This window comes from Apis florea, unplaced genomic scaffold (assembly GCF_048593485.1).
Source record: "Apis florea isolate Af1SG1 unplaced genomic scaffold, ASM4859348v1 contig_3496_pilon, whole genome shotgun sequence".
In the NCBI taxonomy this organism is placed as follows: Eukaryota; Metazoa; Arthropoda; class Insecta; order Hymenoptera; family Apidae; genus Apis; species Apis florea.
Window position 1 is genome coordinate 1,819,606 of NW_028256773.1, and position 17,690 is coordinate 1,837,295.

Sequence of the window (17,690 nt, forward strand, 5' to 3'; positions counted from 1 at the left end):
TATATATATATATAACGCATTTAAAATAATGACATCATTTTAATAATGACTTGTAAAATTCTTATTCTTTTTTCTTCTGATCTTTGATTCTTAATATATGTATTTATATTTATTTCAAATGTATGTATATGTATATTTCAAATATAATTACAACGCTTGTAATAATAATTATTTTGTAATTAAAAACAAATTATTATTTTATTAATATTAATATATTTTCATTTTTTTTTAATAAAATTTTTTTTTTTTACAGAAAAATAAAATAATAATCGAAGATTATTTTGACTCAAATCACAATATGGATCAAATACAAAAAACATCAATGGAAATAAAGTTTCCAGTACCATGGGGTCATATTGCAGCCAAAGTTTATGGTCCCTTGAAAGAAAAGAAAATTTTAATGGTACATGGTATTTTAGATAATGCAGGATCATTTGATAGGTTAGTTGAACTTCTTCCACAAGAATATCAATATGTAAACGTAGATTTACCAGGACATGGATTATCATCTCCATTCTCATATGGAACACCATTACATTTTTTTGATTATGTATATTCAATATCGCTTGTTTTAAATGCATTGAAATGGAAAACCTGCATATATATAGGACATAGTTTTGGAGCTCAAATTGGGATACATTTCAATATTTTATATCCTGGAAGATTTGAAAAAATAATAGCAATTGATGGTTTTTTATCATCTCCTGTTGAGAATGTTGTTTCTCATATTCAAGATAAATATAATTTAGATGCTTATAGTAAAAACTCTAAAACACTTTATACTAAAGATGAAATAATATATGCTTTAAAATTTAAAAGACAAGAAACATTAAAGTTAGATGCTGCAGAAGCTATGTTTGAACGTGCTGTTACTAAAGTTAATAATTTGTACAAATATAATCGTGATACAAGATTAAGATTTATGGTAAAACCATATTTTACAATAGAAGAACAAGAGAAATTTTTTATTAAATATGCAACTAAAACATTAATAATTATTGCAGATAATTCCAGTCATATAAATATTAATTTAAAATTATTAAAAATAATTCTTAATGTTTCTGACAAAAATAAAATTTCTGTAATCTTTGTAAATGGAAATCATGATGTACATAATAATTATCCTGAAAGAATAGCATTTCATATATGTAAATTTCTAAATACTAATGATTTGCAAAGTAAATTATAGTTTTATTTTTAAAAAAGAAAAATTGATGGTATTATATCATTATATGGAAATATAGGATAAATTGATATAAATAATTTTTTATTTTATATATATATAAATTTTATTGTATGTACATTGTGCTCTTATTTTGTTTGTACTTCAATTTTTGAAGTATGTAAACGTAAATGTACATTTAAGTATATTAACATATAATTATGTAAAATTGTATGCATTTTAAATTATTTAACTTTTATTCGAATTATTCCTTCAGCTTGCTGAACTTTTATACATACCTCATTACCTTGTAAAATAGAATTTTTTAACTCATCTTCTAATAATATTGCTGTATGATTCATAAATGATCCATTTCTTTTTGTATCATAATTGTGATTTAATGTTAATCTAACTTTATACCAACATACTAAAGCATTTGGCAATAATTTATTATTAGTGGCACTAATTTTTCCAAAATTTATCACACGTTCAGCAACTTCATTTTCTCTCATTTCTATCAATACATTTACATCAGATAAAGGTTCATATAAATATAAACTTGAATTCAAATCGAAAATTTGATTTATCTGTAATATCATAGATACAGTAGATTCATAAGTTATATTGTATTATTCATAAATTATATTATTTATAAGTTGTTTTTTTTTTGTAACATTTTGTACTTTACCTTAAATTCATTAATATATTGTGCAATACCATAAGAAGTTGTATTAAAATTATTATGAATTTCCTGTAAAGAAAGAAAATAATTGTAAAATAATTATATACTATTTTTTATATTTTTTATAATTTATAAATACAAAAATTATTTTAACATAGCAAATATTTTCATAACAATTTTTTATGTCATAGTAATATATATAATTTTATAATCAATATTATATTTATATATATATATATATATATATATATATATATATATATATAATTATATATAAATATTATATTATATATAAATAATATAATTTTTTTATCTCTATAATTTTTTAAGTTAAATAAATTTTAAAATTCTTACACTACTGAAAAAAATATATTTTTGATATATTGTGTAATTTTAAAAATAATTTATAATAGTATAAAAATAATATATGATATATAATGAAATTACATACTATCATACTAGAGAAGTATTATAGCATGGTAAATTAGATATATGATATATTAACATGTTTAATAGAAACAAATAAATATTGTTAAATATATCTTTTTATAAATATACCTTTTCAAAATTTGATGTATTGAATGTAATTGATATATTTTGTAAATTTTTATCTTCTACATAAACCATATTTGGCAAATCATCCGAAAATACAAGTTGACCTACAAAAAATATCTGTTCAGGCAATAAAATGCCATTTGGTTTAAGTAAACATCTGTAAAAATATCATATATTTTCTTTTACAATTAAATTATGATCTTTTTTAAATTAAATTAAAATATAATCAAATATTTAATTACATATTTTATTTAATTAGTATAGTTTTTGAATTTACCTGAAAAATTCATGATTGTGTTCTTCACTATAATCTTTTAATTCTCCTTTAATGTCAAAATCATGAATAAATATTGTATCTAAAGAATGTTTAATATGATTATATTTCGATATAATACATAGTTTATTCTTGAGACCATTTTGCTCTGCTATTTGTTTAATAAATTGTTGAAACATTATATTTTCATTTTTATAATATAAAACATCACTGTATTTATTTTCTTTTAATAATATTAATCCATAAATAGGAAATGGAGAAGTATCTAAAATACTATGTAGTTCTTTATTAATAAATGATTTACTAACATCAGTAAGTAATTTTATATATTCAGTATCATTTAAAAATGTTACAACTTCTTTTGGTAAACGGTATAAAAATTTATAATCATAATCATCATATTGACAATTATTCAATGTATATGAACATTTAAGTTTTCCTTTTAACATTTCTCCTTTAATTATAATTATATCATCCTTTTTCAATAATTTTGGTATTGTAGGAAAAATAGCAACTTGCCAACATGATTTCTTTTCTGAGGTATCTATTGTTATTTCTTCATCAAGATGTAATTTAAACCATGTTATTAAACCATCTATAGTACCATTGCATTTACATGTTTTATTTATTATGTTTTTTATGCCATCAATATTAAATTGTTGTAAATCTGATAAATCATTAAAATTAATAGTAAAAAAAGCAGTAGGTTCTACTATGTAAGTAACATCCACATTTTTTAAATTTTCTGTATCATAGTATTCCTCATCTAATAATACAGATATATTATCAAAGTTTAAAGGACAAAAATGTTTTATTTTATCAAAAATCACAGCTGATTTGTTTCTTATATATTCACATTCAACAGCAGCTACATAAAGTGTAGCTCCCATTGGTATCACTATACCATTTTTATCTAAAACATTTAAATGTACACTTATCATGGATGGTATCACATGTTCTCCAAATAAACCAGCATCAAAAGTTTCTGTAACTACTAATTTTACTCTAAAAAAAGAAAAATATTTTGAATAAAATTAAAATTTTTTATACATAAAATAAATTTGATTTTGTTTATTATATTAATTAATCATTTATTATTATAAAACTAACCTTTCTCTAATATCTGTAGGAATTACAAGATCTGAAGAAAGTTTAGGTAATAATATTATGTTCTTAGCATCATTAGTTTCAAATACTTTCTTTGCAATTTTTAACATTACTGGTGAACATTCACAAGCATAAATTTCTTTGGCACCTGCATTTTGTGCATATAAACTTAATAATCCTGTACCAGTTCCCACATCTAATACAGTATCATATCCTTGAGCAATTCTTTTACGAATTACACATTCAAATGCAGCATTTCTATGTTTATCATTCAACATTGGAAAATGCCATCTATCTACAGCCATGCTAAATGCATTTTGCAAGTTCCTTTCAGCAGGTAAAAAATTAGGATTGGCTTGCAGAGCTCTCTTTAAGAATTTTATTGCCTCTATTGGATCATTATTCCTTTAACAATATATTTTTTCCTCATTATAAGGAATTTTAGTGGTCATGATATCTGTCATATCAAAAAATCAATTTTAAATTGACTGATAATAAATTTACATAAGCAATGAGTTTAATTACCTTAAAAGATGAGCTGCAAAATTATTTAACATACGAGAATTATTTGGATAAATATCTAATGAACGCTTGTAACATAAAAAAACATCTGCAAATCTATTTTCTCCTGCTAATTGAATTCCCCATTGACCTAAAAAATAATATCTTTAAATTTAAAAAAAAAAAAAACAATTATAGATATAATAGCAACATACAAAGAACATCAACAAATGCTTCTTCAATTTCTGATCTTTTTCTAGGACATAATTCTGCTACAACAGTATAATACGCATATGCTTTTCCTACATTCCCAGTTCTATCATGATCATAAGCTTTTTGTAATGATTTTTCAACTATATTATTTAATTCTTTCTGCATTTTTGATGATATTTAATATTTTTCTTGATTTATATTTATCATAAAGAAACATACCCTTTTTTACTATTTGAAATAAAATAAAAGTATTTATTAATTACAATTATACATAAATTTAATTAATTATACATAATCTAATTATTTTATAAATAATTTAGAAAATTGTTTAATTGTTAAAATATTGGTATACTATCTACCAATAATATGGAATTAATCTTCAATTGACAAAATGGAAAAATTTTAATTTTTCAATTCTTAAAATAATTTCTAACTTTTGTAAATTAATATGAAAATACAGATTCGATGAAATAATGTGACAAATTCCTTGCAATATTTTATATTACTTAAAATTAAATTTATATTATGTTTTAGAATTACTTATAGCATAGACGAAATATAAAGTAGATCTATCATCCCATATATTTTTATCTTGCATTCTAATGGCACAGACAAGATACAAGATAGACTTGCATTTAATGAAATTTTCCTAAATATTCTGATCGCACAAAAAATCAAAATATTTCATCATAATCATAAACAAAAAATATACAGAATATATATGATACATATTGCTTGTCATAGAAATATAAAAGTCACCTGATCATTTTGTTATTTTTATAATTTTCATATATATATATATATATTTGTAGAATATTTTCAAAGGATTCTAGGGAAGATTCTAGAGAAAAGTTAAATAAATATAAAAATTAATATACAAAAATATTGATTTATTTATTAATTAATAAACAATTTAAATTCGTATTAGATGAAGTATGAGCTGGGAATAGAATATGACGGCCATAGATAAGCAAAATTTAATAATTGAAATTAAAATTAAAGTTACTTCAATATGTTATAATTTATTTAAAACATCAAATTTTATCATTCTACAAATCATTTGTTCAAAACATCAAATAACTGTAATGCTAAACGATTGACGTTATATAAACAATGGATCAATAAAAAAATGGATAATAGCTATAAATAAGTATTATTCAAACATTCAAATATTTTAAGTAATTACTTAAAATAATTTTAACTATTTGAAATTTTTAACTAATTATTTTTTCAACAAATTAACTCTGGTGACAGTCCGTCCAATACTGGTGACGGTTTCTATCTCATTTTGTATTTTTATGTATTAAATAAGATATATCGTCTTTTTTCAATATTGCTAGTTTTTATTTAGAATATATAATAGTATATATAAAAGTTTCATAAGATATTATGTCTATACTGTATCTTATCTATGTTATAATAGATAGAAAATTTTGTAAAACAAGCATAGATTAGAAAAGCATAAATAATAAAAGAAAAACAGAGATAGAGTAAAAATTAAGAAATCAGTGCCATTTTTAAAATGCCATAAATTAACTCAAATATAAATAAAAAAACAAATAAAAATTGAATAAGAAAATTGTTAATATCATTTCTCTGTCAAAGATATCTCTTCAAAAGCAGGAGTAGAATAATAAGAAAATTTTTCTATTCTTTTTCATTTGCTTTCCTTGTCTATAAGTTAAATTTTATTTAAATCAAGAAATAAATATTTATAATATAATTATATATAACATTATAATTATAATATTTATAAATGAATATGTACATACAGTAATAAATAAATAAATAAATAAATAATAAATAATATACAATATAATTATAACAATAATAAATATTAATTTAGAATAAATATTATAATAATAAGTAAAAAATTATTATAAATCTTTATATTATAAAAATTTAATTAAAGTATTATAATTCTGATCTATTCACGAAGCGAACTCGTTAGTAAATGACGACTTTCTCGTAACTCTCCTCGTGTTTATATAAAATCATATTATGAAAGGTGAATGTTAAACGTTTATACTAAAACTAATTTTTCGAATATATGGATATATTATTATAAATATAATAACTCATCGATTTTTATATTTTTATTGTTAATAATTGTAACGATCTATTACAATTAAAAATTAATATATTAAAGTATAAAAATATATTTACATTTATATGATATTATTTTTCTATTTTTCTATTTTTTATATTTTTTTATCAATTTATTTATTATTTAACTTTTTAAAATTAATTAATTTATTTATCTTTTCATTTATTTTTTTATATTTTTTTTTATTTGTTTAATAGTCATTCTACTTATTTTTTGATTTATATAATAATTTATTCATTTTTTCCCCTTTATTTATTTTGTTTATTTTTTCTAATTATTTATTTCTTATTTATTATTATTTATTATTGTTTCATATACTTTATTCACTTATTTATTATTTTATTTATTGATTTATATATTACATATTTATCTATTTATTTATCTAATTATTAATTTATTTATTTATTATATAAAATTATTTAATTCGTTTATTAAATATCTCACTGACATTATATAAAGAAAAAGATAAGAATTGATTATTAACGCCATCTTTTAATGTTGCAGATAAAACACATATAAACAAGGAAAAAGAATATTTAAAGAAAGACAGAGATATATTAAAAATATTGTAATCAGCGCCATCTTCAGAGTGCCGCAAATGAAACTCGTAAAGAAAGGACAGAAAATAGTGGAAGAAGGATAGATATAATAAGAATTAGCAACTATCGCCATCTCTTATATGTTAAAGATACTTCGTTGGAATTATTCTTCCAAAAATTCTCAAAAGATGGCGCTTACTGTTAATTCTTATTTGTTCTCTACCTTATCCTACTCTTGAGGAAATACTTTTAGGAATCATCTAAAGATGGCGCTGATAGTCCATTCTTATATCTCTATCCTTCTCTTACTATTGCTCTTTGTCTAAATTTGAGTTTCATTTGCGGCACTCTGAAGATGGCGCTGATTTCAATATTTTTACTCTCTCTCTGTCCTTTTCTCATTATTCGTTCTCCTTGTTTATACTTGCTCTAGGCGCGATTATGGACAAGATATAGAATGTTAATTAAATATTTATTATTTCTCTTTTAAAATTATAATATATCTCAACTTTTATTGTAAAAAGTATAAATTTTTCATTTCGATTTTACTTTTATATATTTCTACAATATACAAATATAAATATATTTTTCTACAAATAATTTTTATAATTCTAGAAGAAATATTTGTCCCGTGATAGCATATAAATAAATATTTACATCTTATTATATTTTAATTCTTTAATTTATATATAAATGATTTTTAAATATTTAAACAATCATATATTGTAAATATTTTACAATATAAAAACATTAAATTCAAAAATTTGAAAGAATATAGAATAAAGAATAAGAATAAAGAAGAATATTTTATTTTTAGAAATATAACCCAAAGCATGTTAATTTTCATCACGGGATGAATCTACGAATTAATATTTAATTAATAATATTTATATCTATTAATATTGCATTGAAATTAATAAAATTCGCATCAGTTCTAAAGTAAATTATAAGTAAAAACATTATTGGATTCGGAATCGGACGAAAATTGTTCTTATCATAAATGAAAATTTAATTTCTATTTAATTTAATATTTAATTTAATAGATAAATTTCAAAAGATAATCTATCAAAATTCCTATCAATGATTCAAGATCGGGCTACCATTTTTGGATCTGTCGTTTCTAATTTTTCATATACATACTACTCGAAAGACGAGTCCCGGTTTCATTTCAGAGTGGTCGAACCGGTTGCTCCAGGGTATGTCTTCAGCTTAGGACTGCCCATCATGGAAATTCCTATGATGTTGCATTCAGACGAATGTTCAAAAGGATCAAAAGCTTTAATATATGTGTCTTTATAGGCGGAGCCAAATGGTGAAATCGTAACTCGCGTATGTCGATTCAAAATATATAATCAGATTTAAAATATATCGATATAAATCAGTAAGAACAGTCTTGTTCCGGGTTTTAGATCAATTCATAAATGTACTAGAAAGATATTAATTCGTATCTATAGATCTTTCTTTTTCCTTTGGTTGAAACATATTTTTTTTAAAACATCATTAAAAAAAAATTAATTTAATAAAATAATTTAATAGAACCGATTCTCGAAAGGGTGAAAATTTCATTCGAGCAACCATCATGGCTAATGATTCATAAAATCATTACAACATCTAAAAAAAAATTCTCTTATCTTCAAAATAAACTTAATATTTTTAAAATTAGAATTTCTTACATATAGAATATTTTAACACATTCAATGCGGGTAAACGTACGCATCATATAAATTTCTTACTTTCTATAACGGTTGATACGTGTAATCGCATCACTTACTTGAAGAAATGTAAAAGATGGAAAAAAATATTAAAACACATATCTGATTTTCTTTCTACGTATACGCAATGTAATATCATTTTAATATATTTAACATTAGAAATTATCATCAGTTTGCACTCATTAAAAATCCATATTCACCATTGAAGATCCATTTCGATTTTTGATGTCGTATTAAATGTATTTATAAATATTCATCAAACGTTTAATAAACAATCCAACAGGAAACGTTACTTTCGAAATATCTATTTATGTATTTTTCTTTTTTTTGTCTTTCTTTTTTCCCTCGATACTTATTCATTCGGTAGCGGTAGAAATTCCGTTTGGAATGCACAATTGTAGTGAGAAGGCTAAAAAACAAGAGAAATCAAAGGGATGTATTCACGCAAAGGATTATCGGCGACTCGTTCGTTGCTTTGTCTCGGGAATAAAATGCATTTAGCTGCTTCGTTTTCAGCTTAGTACCTTTCAAGGTACAGGAATAAGGTAAGGTAAAATGGTTGAATGATGTCGGTCCCGGGTTATGGAATATGGCGCAGGTTTCCCCAACATAAAACATTTTTTCTTTGAACCAAAGTTTAGACAAACCCGGTCGTAAAATTTTCGAAATTTACCTGCACAAGCTAGAATAAGAAAATGTCGAGGGACTGAAAGTACGGATCCAGGCAACAACGGTTGCAAATTACCATGCAATAAAATTAATATTATTTAAATGCAGCTGAAACTGTCCCTGTACTTACATCCTTGGACATTTTTCGACAAATGTACGAAACATGGCTTGTTAAGCCTGAAATAAGCAGTTTTAATCTTTTACCTTAACTACGTAGCTTTTACTAATTTCCATTGTCAAATATTTTTCCTTTCTTTTCCTTTTTTTCTTTCTTTCCTTTTTCTCTTTTTTATTTTTTCCTACCTTATTTTTTGATAAAAGAAAATATTCATTTTCGCTTAAAAGAAATATTCATCGCTGAAATCTCTCTAAATTTGCGAAAACAAATTTGTAAAATGATTTATTACAATATTTTTCTACTTTCTTTTTTATATTTGTATTACATATTTTATCCATTTTGATTTCTTATTTTGATCGTAAATGACAATATAATTCACATTCTTTTATATTATATCATATTATTCAATCACGTTCATATTATTATCGATAATATTATTTATTTATCACCTACGATAGATTATAAAATTTTACGATTTGTATTACAACATAGTAGAAATTTAAGCTTTTATGGTTAAATTATTTTATTTTCTAAGTTAATATAATCTAATTTTATCTTCTTTTCTAATCTATATTTATAGCGTATCATAATTATTGTTTATAATCCAAAATAGATTGAAAAGTCAAAAGTTAATATTGATTCAGACATTAACTTGAACAATATTATTTTTAAATAAAAATTTAACTTCTGCAAACTTTGTAACTGTATCAAATGTTCTCACTATATGTTGTTACTATCAATTTATCGTTAACGCAATTAAATTTTATAAAATATGTTTCTGTGATTTGGTGCTTGAGTTATATCAATTTATGAAAATATTAGCGCTTAAAGATACGTTAAAAGATTCAAATAATTTCTAAAAATATAAAATAAAAGTTTCTACTAAAGTTTATAAATTTCGTTTCTAATGTAAAAAGTGAGAGTTAAAGATTTTCTTATATAAAATATACAATTGTTTAGAAGTTCAATACCGAGTTTAATTCATTTTTGTAAAAACACGATACTTTTTAGTACCAAATCATAAATTTATATACAATGTTTCTTAAATTGTTCATATCGTAATAATATTTTCTCGATTGAATCGATTGAAAATAAATTCAAAATCCACACAAATAGATTTAACGAAAGTAAGTAAAAATCTAAGATTTATTTCGATTATTTAAAACAAATTTATATTTTTCGCAATTGTCTAATATAAATTTGAACATTTTCATTGAATCGTTGTTTACGTTGTTTTTATTAGCTTAGCTTCGATTAGAAGTAAAATAAAATAATTTTTCGTAAAGATACATGTATAATAACTAGCCTCGACACATTTGTTTCATGGGCTCCATAAAGGAGAAGGGCTTTTAGATACTAATTTTATGTAAAGTTACGAGACGTTGCAGTGCCCTGATGTGCTATCATGCTTCCCGCAGGTGCCATAATCAAGGGTTTGCGACTCACAGCTACTGTGCTCTGCAGTATAACTAAATGTTCTGCAAGGAATTTCGGGTAACTAACACATTCGAACATGTCAACAAGTTTTTTTTTATCTCGATATCGAAGAAAGATTTTGTCAACTCTGTCCATCGTCTAACTTTAATTAATTTTTTTTTTTTTTTTATACTATCATTTCATCGCGATATAAAATTTAAGAATATTCGTCATCTTAGATAATAATTTGTTTTGTAAACAAAGAAAATGTAAATTAAAATCTTTATTTATTTTATTTTATTGTCAATGTTAAGACACCTATTATTAAATATCGTTTATCAAGCTGAACGAAGTGTTTTATTCAGATATATTATATTAATTTATAATCTCTATAAATATATGTAAACTTCTCAAATTCGTTTGATTTATTATTCGATCGTGGTATCATTTGATTTATCGCATTATTCGATCACGGCAATCTCTTACTCTGCGAAAGACAATGAACAGTGCCATTAAGTAATAATGTAATCGTTACAAACTCGTTATAAATCTTTTGTGATTTTTTTTTTTTAAACAGATTTATCGTTTATTGAATGAAGTATTTTACAATGCCGCTTGATTTTCAACTATATCGAGGGATAATACAACGAACTCCGTATATAAACAAAGTGCATCGCGCAGGGAGTATTCGTGAGGATTCGCGAGCGCGTACGCGTGCATACCTCTTCATCAGTTACGTGTTTATGGCGTCGTAAAAAAATAAAAATAGAAAACACTTTTACGGTGCCGATCATTAAAGTCGACTGGGCGAAGAAACGAAGATGTTCGTCAATTAATGTTTGAGAGTTCATGTAACTCTATGATCGTCGTATTCGTCGGCGGAGCGATGCGCGCAAGAAATGAAAGATAAATAAAACAAAGAAAAATAAGACGTAAATAATGATTTCTTTATCTTTTCACGTAAACAATTATTTCTATAAAAAAATATTTGTTAATAAAACGAATGGAAAAAAAAAACATTCTTTATCATACTTTGATAAAATTATAAATTACGTATGAAATTATATGAGATTATATGAATAGTTACAATAAAATTGTATAGAAGTATACGTTATTTAGAAATTCTTGCATTATTTTTTCAAAGCGAGAGATATTACATAAAATTACGATCTCTCTTACATAAAGCAACTTTTTTTTTTTCTACTTTTATACATTATAATTTTAGCCTTTAATGAAACTGTCGAGTCATTACAGTGCACGCTTTTCGGCATGCAAATATTCGCTGTATTCTCAATGATTACATTTAATCTGCGTAAAGAAATGGTTGACGCAAATGTCACCGTTTTGAAAACTCTCCTAAGCATGCGTAATACCGTGTAGAGATACGACTATGTGACGTATCAGTTTATCTTTTATCTCCTCGTACGCGTACGTGTGTGTTTCAATTGTTCTCTTTCTCCTCGATTTTTTCCATTAAATGGATATCTTTCGATTTTCAAAAGAAGAATTTCAAAGTTCCTAAAAAAACGGGAACTTCATTGTACAACTTGTACTTATATAAATCAATTTTTATTGTTTGCGAACCTCGGGACGCCATTTTTATAGGCGATGATAAATTTTTAATTTCTGGCAGTTTTAATCCTTTTCAGTTAGTTTCGGAAACATGCTGTTTAACCTCATAAAAGATATGGACAGTTAGGTAAAAGTATTTCTCTTGCACGTTACCGGTCATTTATGAGGGTGTTTATTGCTTGTTTGCAGTGCAAACATTTTGACTTTGAAATTACTTCTCATTAAATTCACGAAGAGTGGGTCAGTAAGTTTCTTTATTTCTAGGCATAGATAATAGTTAAAATTTGTTACGACGTTTAGTTAGATATACCTACGAACTGTATATTTACATATCTGTTGTCCGTTTTAAATTTTTATAAAAATAACATGTAACTATCTATAAATTATAACGAATTTTTAATATTTATGTAATTTTCAATGTATATTAGAGAAAAATATAAAAAAAAGATATTTTATAAATATTATCTAGAATATAGATCTAAGGATAATTGCGTATATATATAAATAGTACTGTCATAAAATTATAAAATATTAATATTACATATTAATGATTGTTATATAATAATACTTATTATGATAAAATTATAATAATAAATATAAAATTCTTAAGTATGTTTAAAATATGTTTTCAAAAATTTTATTCTTTAAATTTTTATTTTTAAAAAATCGAGATTATTAACAGATATATACAGATAAGAAATTATATGATCAATGATTTTTAAAATTCTTATTTTTTAAATAAAATAAAATTCTACATTTTTTTACTTCTATTTTCATTTGTAGAATAATTTTTTATCGATAATTCATTCATATTGAAAATTATATTCGATCAAAAAATTTTCAAATTGGATTTTCTCGAAAATGAAGTCTTTGACGAAAAAATTTTATTTTATTTTTCCACAAGAAATTATTTTATGTCTGTTTATACATGTTATTCGTTCATCGAAAATTAATATAAATTTATAGAAATTGACATAAATAATAAAAATTTATAAAAGAGATACATAAATAATTACTCTATGAATATTTATTGCACCTAATATAACAATAGTAGAAATTTTACTTATTATTAGAAACGAACCAAGACCATTGGTATTGTTTAGAGAAGGTTCTTGCAGGTCTTTATGGCAATTAGGTTATGACCTGTTGGTTGGGTTTAAATATTTTGAATATAAGAAATTACAATATGAAGTAATTATTTTCTTTAAATTGGCTGATGAATAATGCAGACAAAGGATAGAGACAAATTGCCTCCGAAATACCATCACATTTTGCACTTGGACATATTGCTAATTGAAATAAGTATAGTATAGAATAGAATAGTTTCAGAAGTATTCAGACCTTCGTCTGTACCGTTATTCATATCAATTTTCTTTCAAATATTGACATATTCATGAAAAATTTTCTACTTTCTAAAATATATTTACTAAAATAGTTACAAAGCGTGCATACAATTAAACCTTAATAAATTACTTTTAAAAGGCAGAAGAAAATGTGCACCTTTTGAATTTTCTAGAAACTTTTCTAAAAACTGAAACTTTCTTAAACTTTCTTTTCTTAAATATCGATATAACGAAGGAAAAGTAAGACAAAAAGTTAATAAAGTTAATAAAATTTTTATTCTATTTTTTGAAATTAAATTTGAAAATATAATTCGTAATCGTTTCATCATTTCTTTTTTTTTTCTTTTTTTTTTCTTTTTTTTTTCTTTTTTTTTTGGTAATATCTTTTCATTTGTCAAATTTTTAGATACTAGATAAAAAATGATAAAAATCACTTGTAACTGGAAAGATAAGATTTTTTTTAGTGTATTTACTTGTCAGTAAACATTTTCGCATCTTCAAAATAGTAAACTAACCGAATAATTACGGAATTTACTACAGCTACTATGAACTTGTGTACCGAACAGCAGGATTGAAGAAAAGGATCTTTACAAGAAGTATTGCGATGACACTTTGACAAACTATTTTAGTCTCACTAATCATTGGCACGATGACAAATATCTTTTGTCACATTATTACGTCATTGATCATTGTAGAAAAAAGAAATTATTACGTAAATGAAAAAAAAACCGCAAAAGGAAAAAGTCAATCACTTTCTATGAGCACACACTTCACCATTTCATATTCTTCGAATTATTGGAATAAATCTCTTTATCTTATTAAAATAAAATAATTAAAATTAAAATAATTATAATTATAATTTATATTATATATAAAAATAATAATTATAATTAAAATTAAAATAAAATAATCTAAAATCTCATTAAATAAATAAAAATCTATCTAAATAATTGTACTTTATCATTCATAAAAACAAAAAAAAAAGAAACATATGAAGAATAAATAGAATTTCAATAATTATATATAAACAAATATCTACCTAAGTAATTGTATTTCATCATAAAATTTCATCATTCATAAAAAATAAAAAAATTTCAATAATCATATCTAAAATTATAAAGAAAACTATAAAAATTGATCAGAAAATTGTTGTTTCTTTGTCTCAATTCTAATTAATTTTTCAAAAGAAATAATATTGCATCTAATTTTTTAACAATTATTTAAAATTCAATTTTTCATAATTTTCTCTAAAAATTATTAATTATAATATAAAAAAAAATTTATAAAACAAAATTATAAGATATTGATAATCATTGCATATTTATTTTTGTGTATTTACAACGAAGAAACGAGGACAAGAGCAAAGTGGAGGTCGAAAATGCCGGTCGGTAAACGGGAAAAAATCACAAAGGCCAAAGGGAGGGAGAAAAGGAAAAGTACAGGAAAAAGGATAAGAAAGAATGAAAGAGAGGGAACGGGTATCCGTAGGCGGAGCATTTCCAACTGGTGGACGAAAGGAGCTTAGGGACCGTAAGCACTAGCAATGCCAGTCAATATTGTGACACACGTCGCAGTCGGTGGGCCTATGCCAGCTGCCATTATACCAAAAGATTATCTTTGCCTTCTAAACAGCTAATGTAATCTACCTTACGCCTCATCGTCAGATGTGATTTTTTATGATATTTATATGAATTTTTATTGACATTCACATCATTTTTCGTATCATTATTGGCGAAATATATCATTTTTCATATCTCGAATATAAACGCGAAAATCTATGAATAATTTATTATTTTGATTTGATTCTAATTTTGATTGTAAAATAAATTATAGAATAGATGATTGATCTTGAATTGTTGGATAGATTTTTTTTTTACAACTTTTTTATAATTAAATTTTAAGAAATAAACGAAAAGATGAACAATCTAATAGTAGATAAATAAGTATATATATTATTTTAAATCAGAAACAGAAAATCAAATCGAAAAATATATAATAAGAATAAAAACATATTTATTATAAATTAATAATTGTTTTATCTGAGAATTAAAATTTGTCATGAAAAATGATAGAAAAAAAATTCTTATTTAAGAAAACTATGACCGTGATACATTATGACCTTGAATATCAAGACAAATATGCCTCTGAAGCATGAAATATTTTCTTTATAAATATTTTTTTCGATTTAAATAAAAATTTAATCGATAAAAATTTAATTGAATATTTCATGATCTAAATAAAGACACTGATATTTAAATAATTCTATAATTTTACAAATAATTGGAATTTGTATAATAAGGATTTGTAAGATAAATTATTTATTTGTAGGATAAATTACTATTAGAAATGTAAAAAGGAAAATTTACTTAGATTATAATCAGTTTATAAAATACTTATTTACTCATCTATTTTAGAAAATAAATTTTAGAAAAGTTTAAAATCGATATTTTAATCAAATATATGTAAATAAGTAAGTACTTAGATATTTTTATTGAAACTCTCTTATCTTATTTCTGGAAATATACTTGATATAGATAAAAAAAAAAAAATCAACTTTTAATATATTATCAAATCAAATTTAATTGAATTTAGATTGAAAAAGAATATATTTACATATGTTTATATATTTTGACAGAAAGTAGATAATTTGAATTTAATTATAAGTCATAAAACGATATAAAATCATATAATATATACATATTTTTATTATTCTTATTATTAATTTATTATTATTATTATTAATTTAGAAGTAAAAGATAATTTTTTAAATGTATTTGCAAAAACTTACAAAAAAATTTTACTAGATTTTCAAATTCTTTTATCAATCATTTTTTATCATTTAATAAAATTTCCAATAAAAGTAATACAATATGATGCGTTTAAATTAATTTCCAAAATATATTTAAATGATATGATATCTACGTTTATAAATTTTATTAGTAAATTATATAGCTTAAATTAATTTTAAGAAAAATGTGTATTTATGTGTATACATATATTCTTATACACGAATGAAACGTAAAGAACACAAGTTTCAAGTCACTGGAAACAAATATAGAATATACTGATAAGCAAGGGATATCTATATTATTGTTGAAAATAGTTTGAATATAGATTGTCCGTGCAATCATTATGCGCAAATGTTTAATTGTCATTTAATGGTTATGTAAACGTAATAAACGATGATGATCGATCTTAATCATACTCGCGGCAAATTCAAGTTTTTAGCTTTAAATCATTTTCACAGCGAGGTGATTTATGAACCGAGCTGTTGCAATTTATAATTGTTATACATTCTTAATTATATATGATTTTGTTACGACCACGCAATAAAATATCATACTAATTTGTTGGCTAGGTGCAACGAACGCGTTTCCCATCCATACATCAATATATATAACTCAAAAATATATAGCTCAGAAATATCAACTATTTAAATATACTTATTTACATGTAATATTAAATAAAATAATATAATAATTCAATATTATCGTTCACAATTATAATATTTACTGTAATAATATAATCACTTAAATTTTAAAATATTTCAATTCATAAAAGTAAAATAAAATTAAAATTTAAGGTACTATAAATGTATTTTTTTCTATTATTTTTTTGCATGGAATTGATTATATAAATTCCTTCTAAATTTTGTATTTTTCATTTTCACAATACGAAATTGTTGATTATGATGCTTTAAAAGTGATTAGAACCATGATG

At 22.9% G+C, this 17,690-nt stretch overlaps 2 protein-coding genes across 6 annotated transcripts; one reads left to right on the plus strand and one right to left on the minus strand.

Annotated features, from left to right (window-relative positions):
- The first annotated feature begins 83 nt into the window (after positions 1-83).
- LOC105737108 (serine hydrolase-like protein) lies at positions 84-1,396 on the plus strand. Of its 2 annotated transcripts, XM_086913506.1 has the most exons (2): positions 84-175; positions 254-1,396. In XM_086913506.1, exons 1-2 carry the CDS (start codon positions 98-100, stop codon positions 1,187-1,189), a joined length of 1,014 nt encoding a protein of 337 aa, XP_086769632.1. In that variant the 5' UTR covers positions 84-97; the 3' UTR covers positions 1,190-1,396. The 2 variants fall into 2 exon arrangements, with proteins under 2 accessions (XP_086769632.1, XP_012349754.1); XM_012494300.3 differs by lacking the exon at positions 84-175 and having other exon boundaries at positions 299-1,396.
- On the minus strand, positions 194-5,173 carry LOC100871291 (protein arginine N-methyltransferase 9). 4 transcript variants are annotated; one of them, XM_086913503.1, is made up of 8 exons: positions 5,035-5,173; positions 4,497-4,722; positions 4,306-4,432; positions 3,784-4,185; positions 2,677-3,678; positions 2,403-2,556; positions 1,851-1,913; positions 194-1,749 (listed from the first exon to the last, which is right to left on the minus strand). In XM_086913503.1, exons 2-8 carry the CDS (start codon positions 4,657-4,659, stop codon positions 1,408-1,410), a joined length of 2,253 nt encoding a protein of 750 aa, XP_086769629.1. In that variant the 5' UTR covers positions 4,660-4,722; positions 5,035-5,173; the 3' UTR covers positions 194-1,407. The 4 variants fall into 4 exon arrangements, with proteins under 4 accessions (XP_086769629.1, XP_086769630.1, XP_086769628.1 ...); XM_086913504.1 differs by having other exon boundaries at positions 4,306-4,411; positions 4,497-5,092; XM_086913502.1 differs by having other exon boundaries at positions 4,497-5,092.
- Between the last annotated feature and the right edge of the window lie 12,517 nt (positions 5,174-17,690).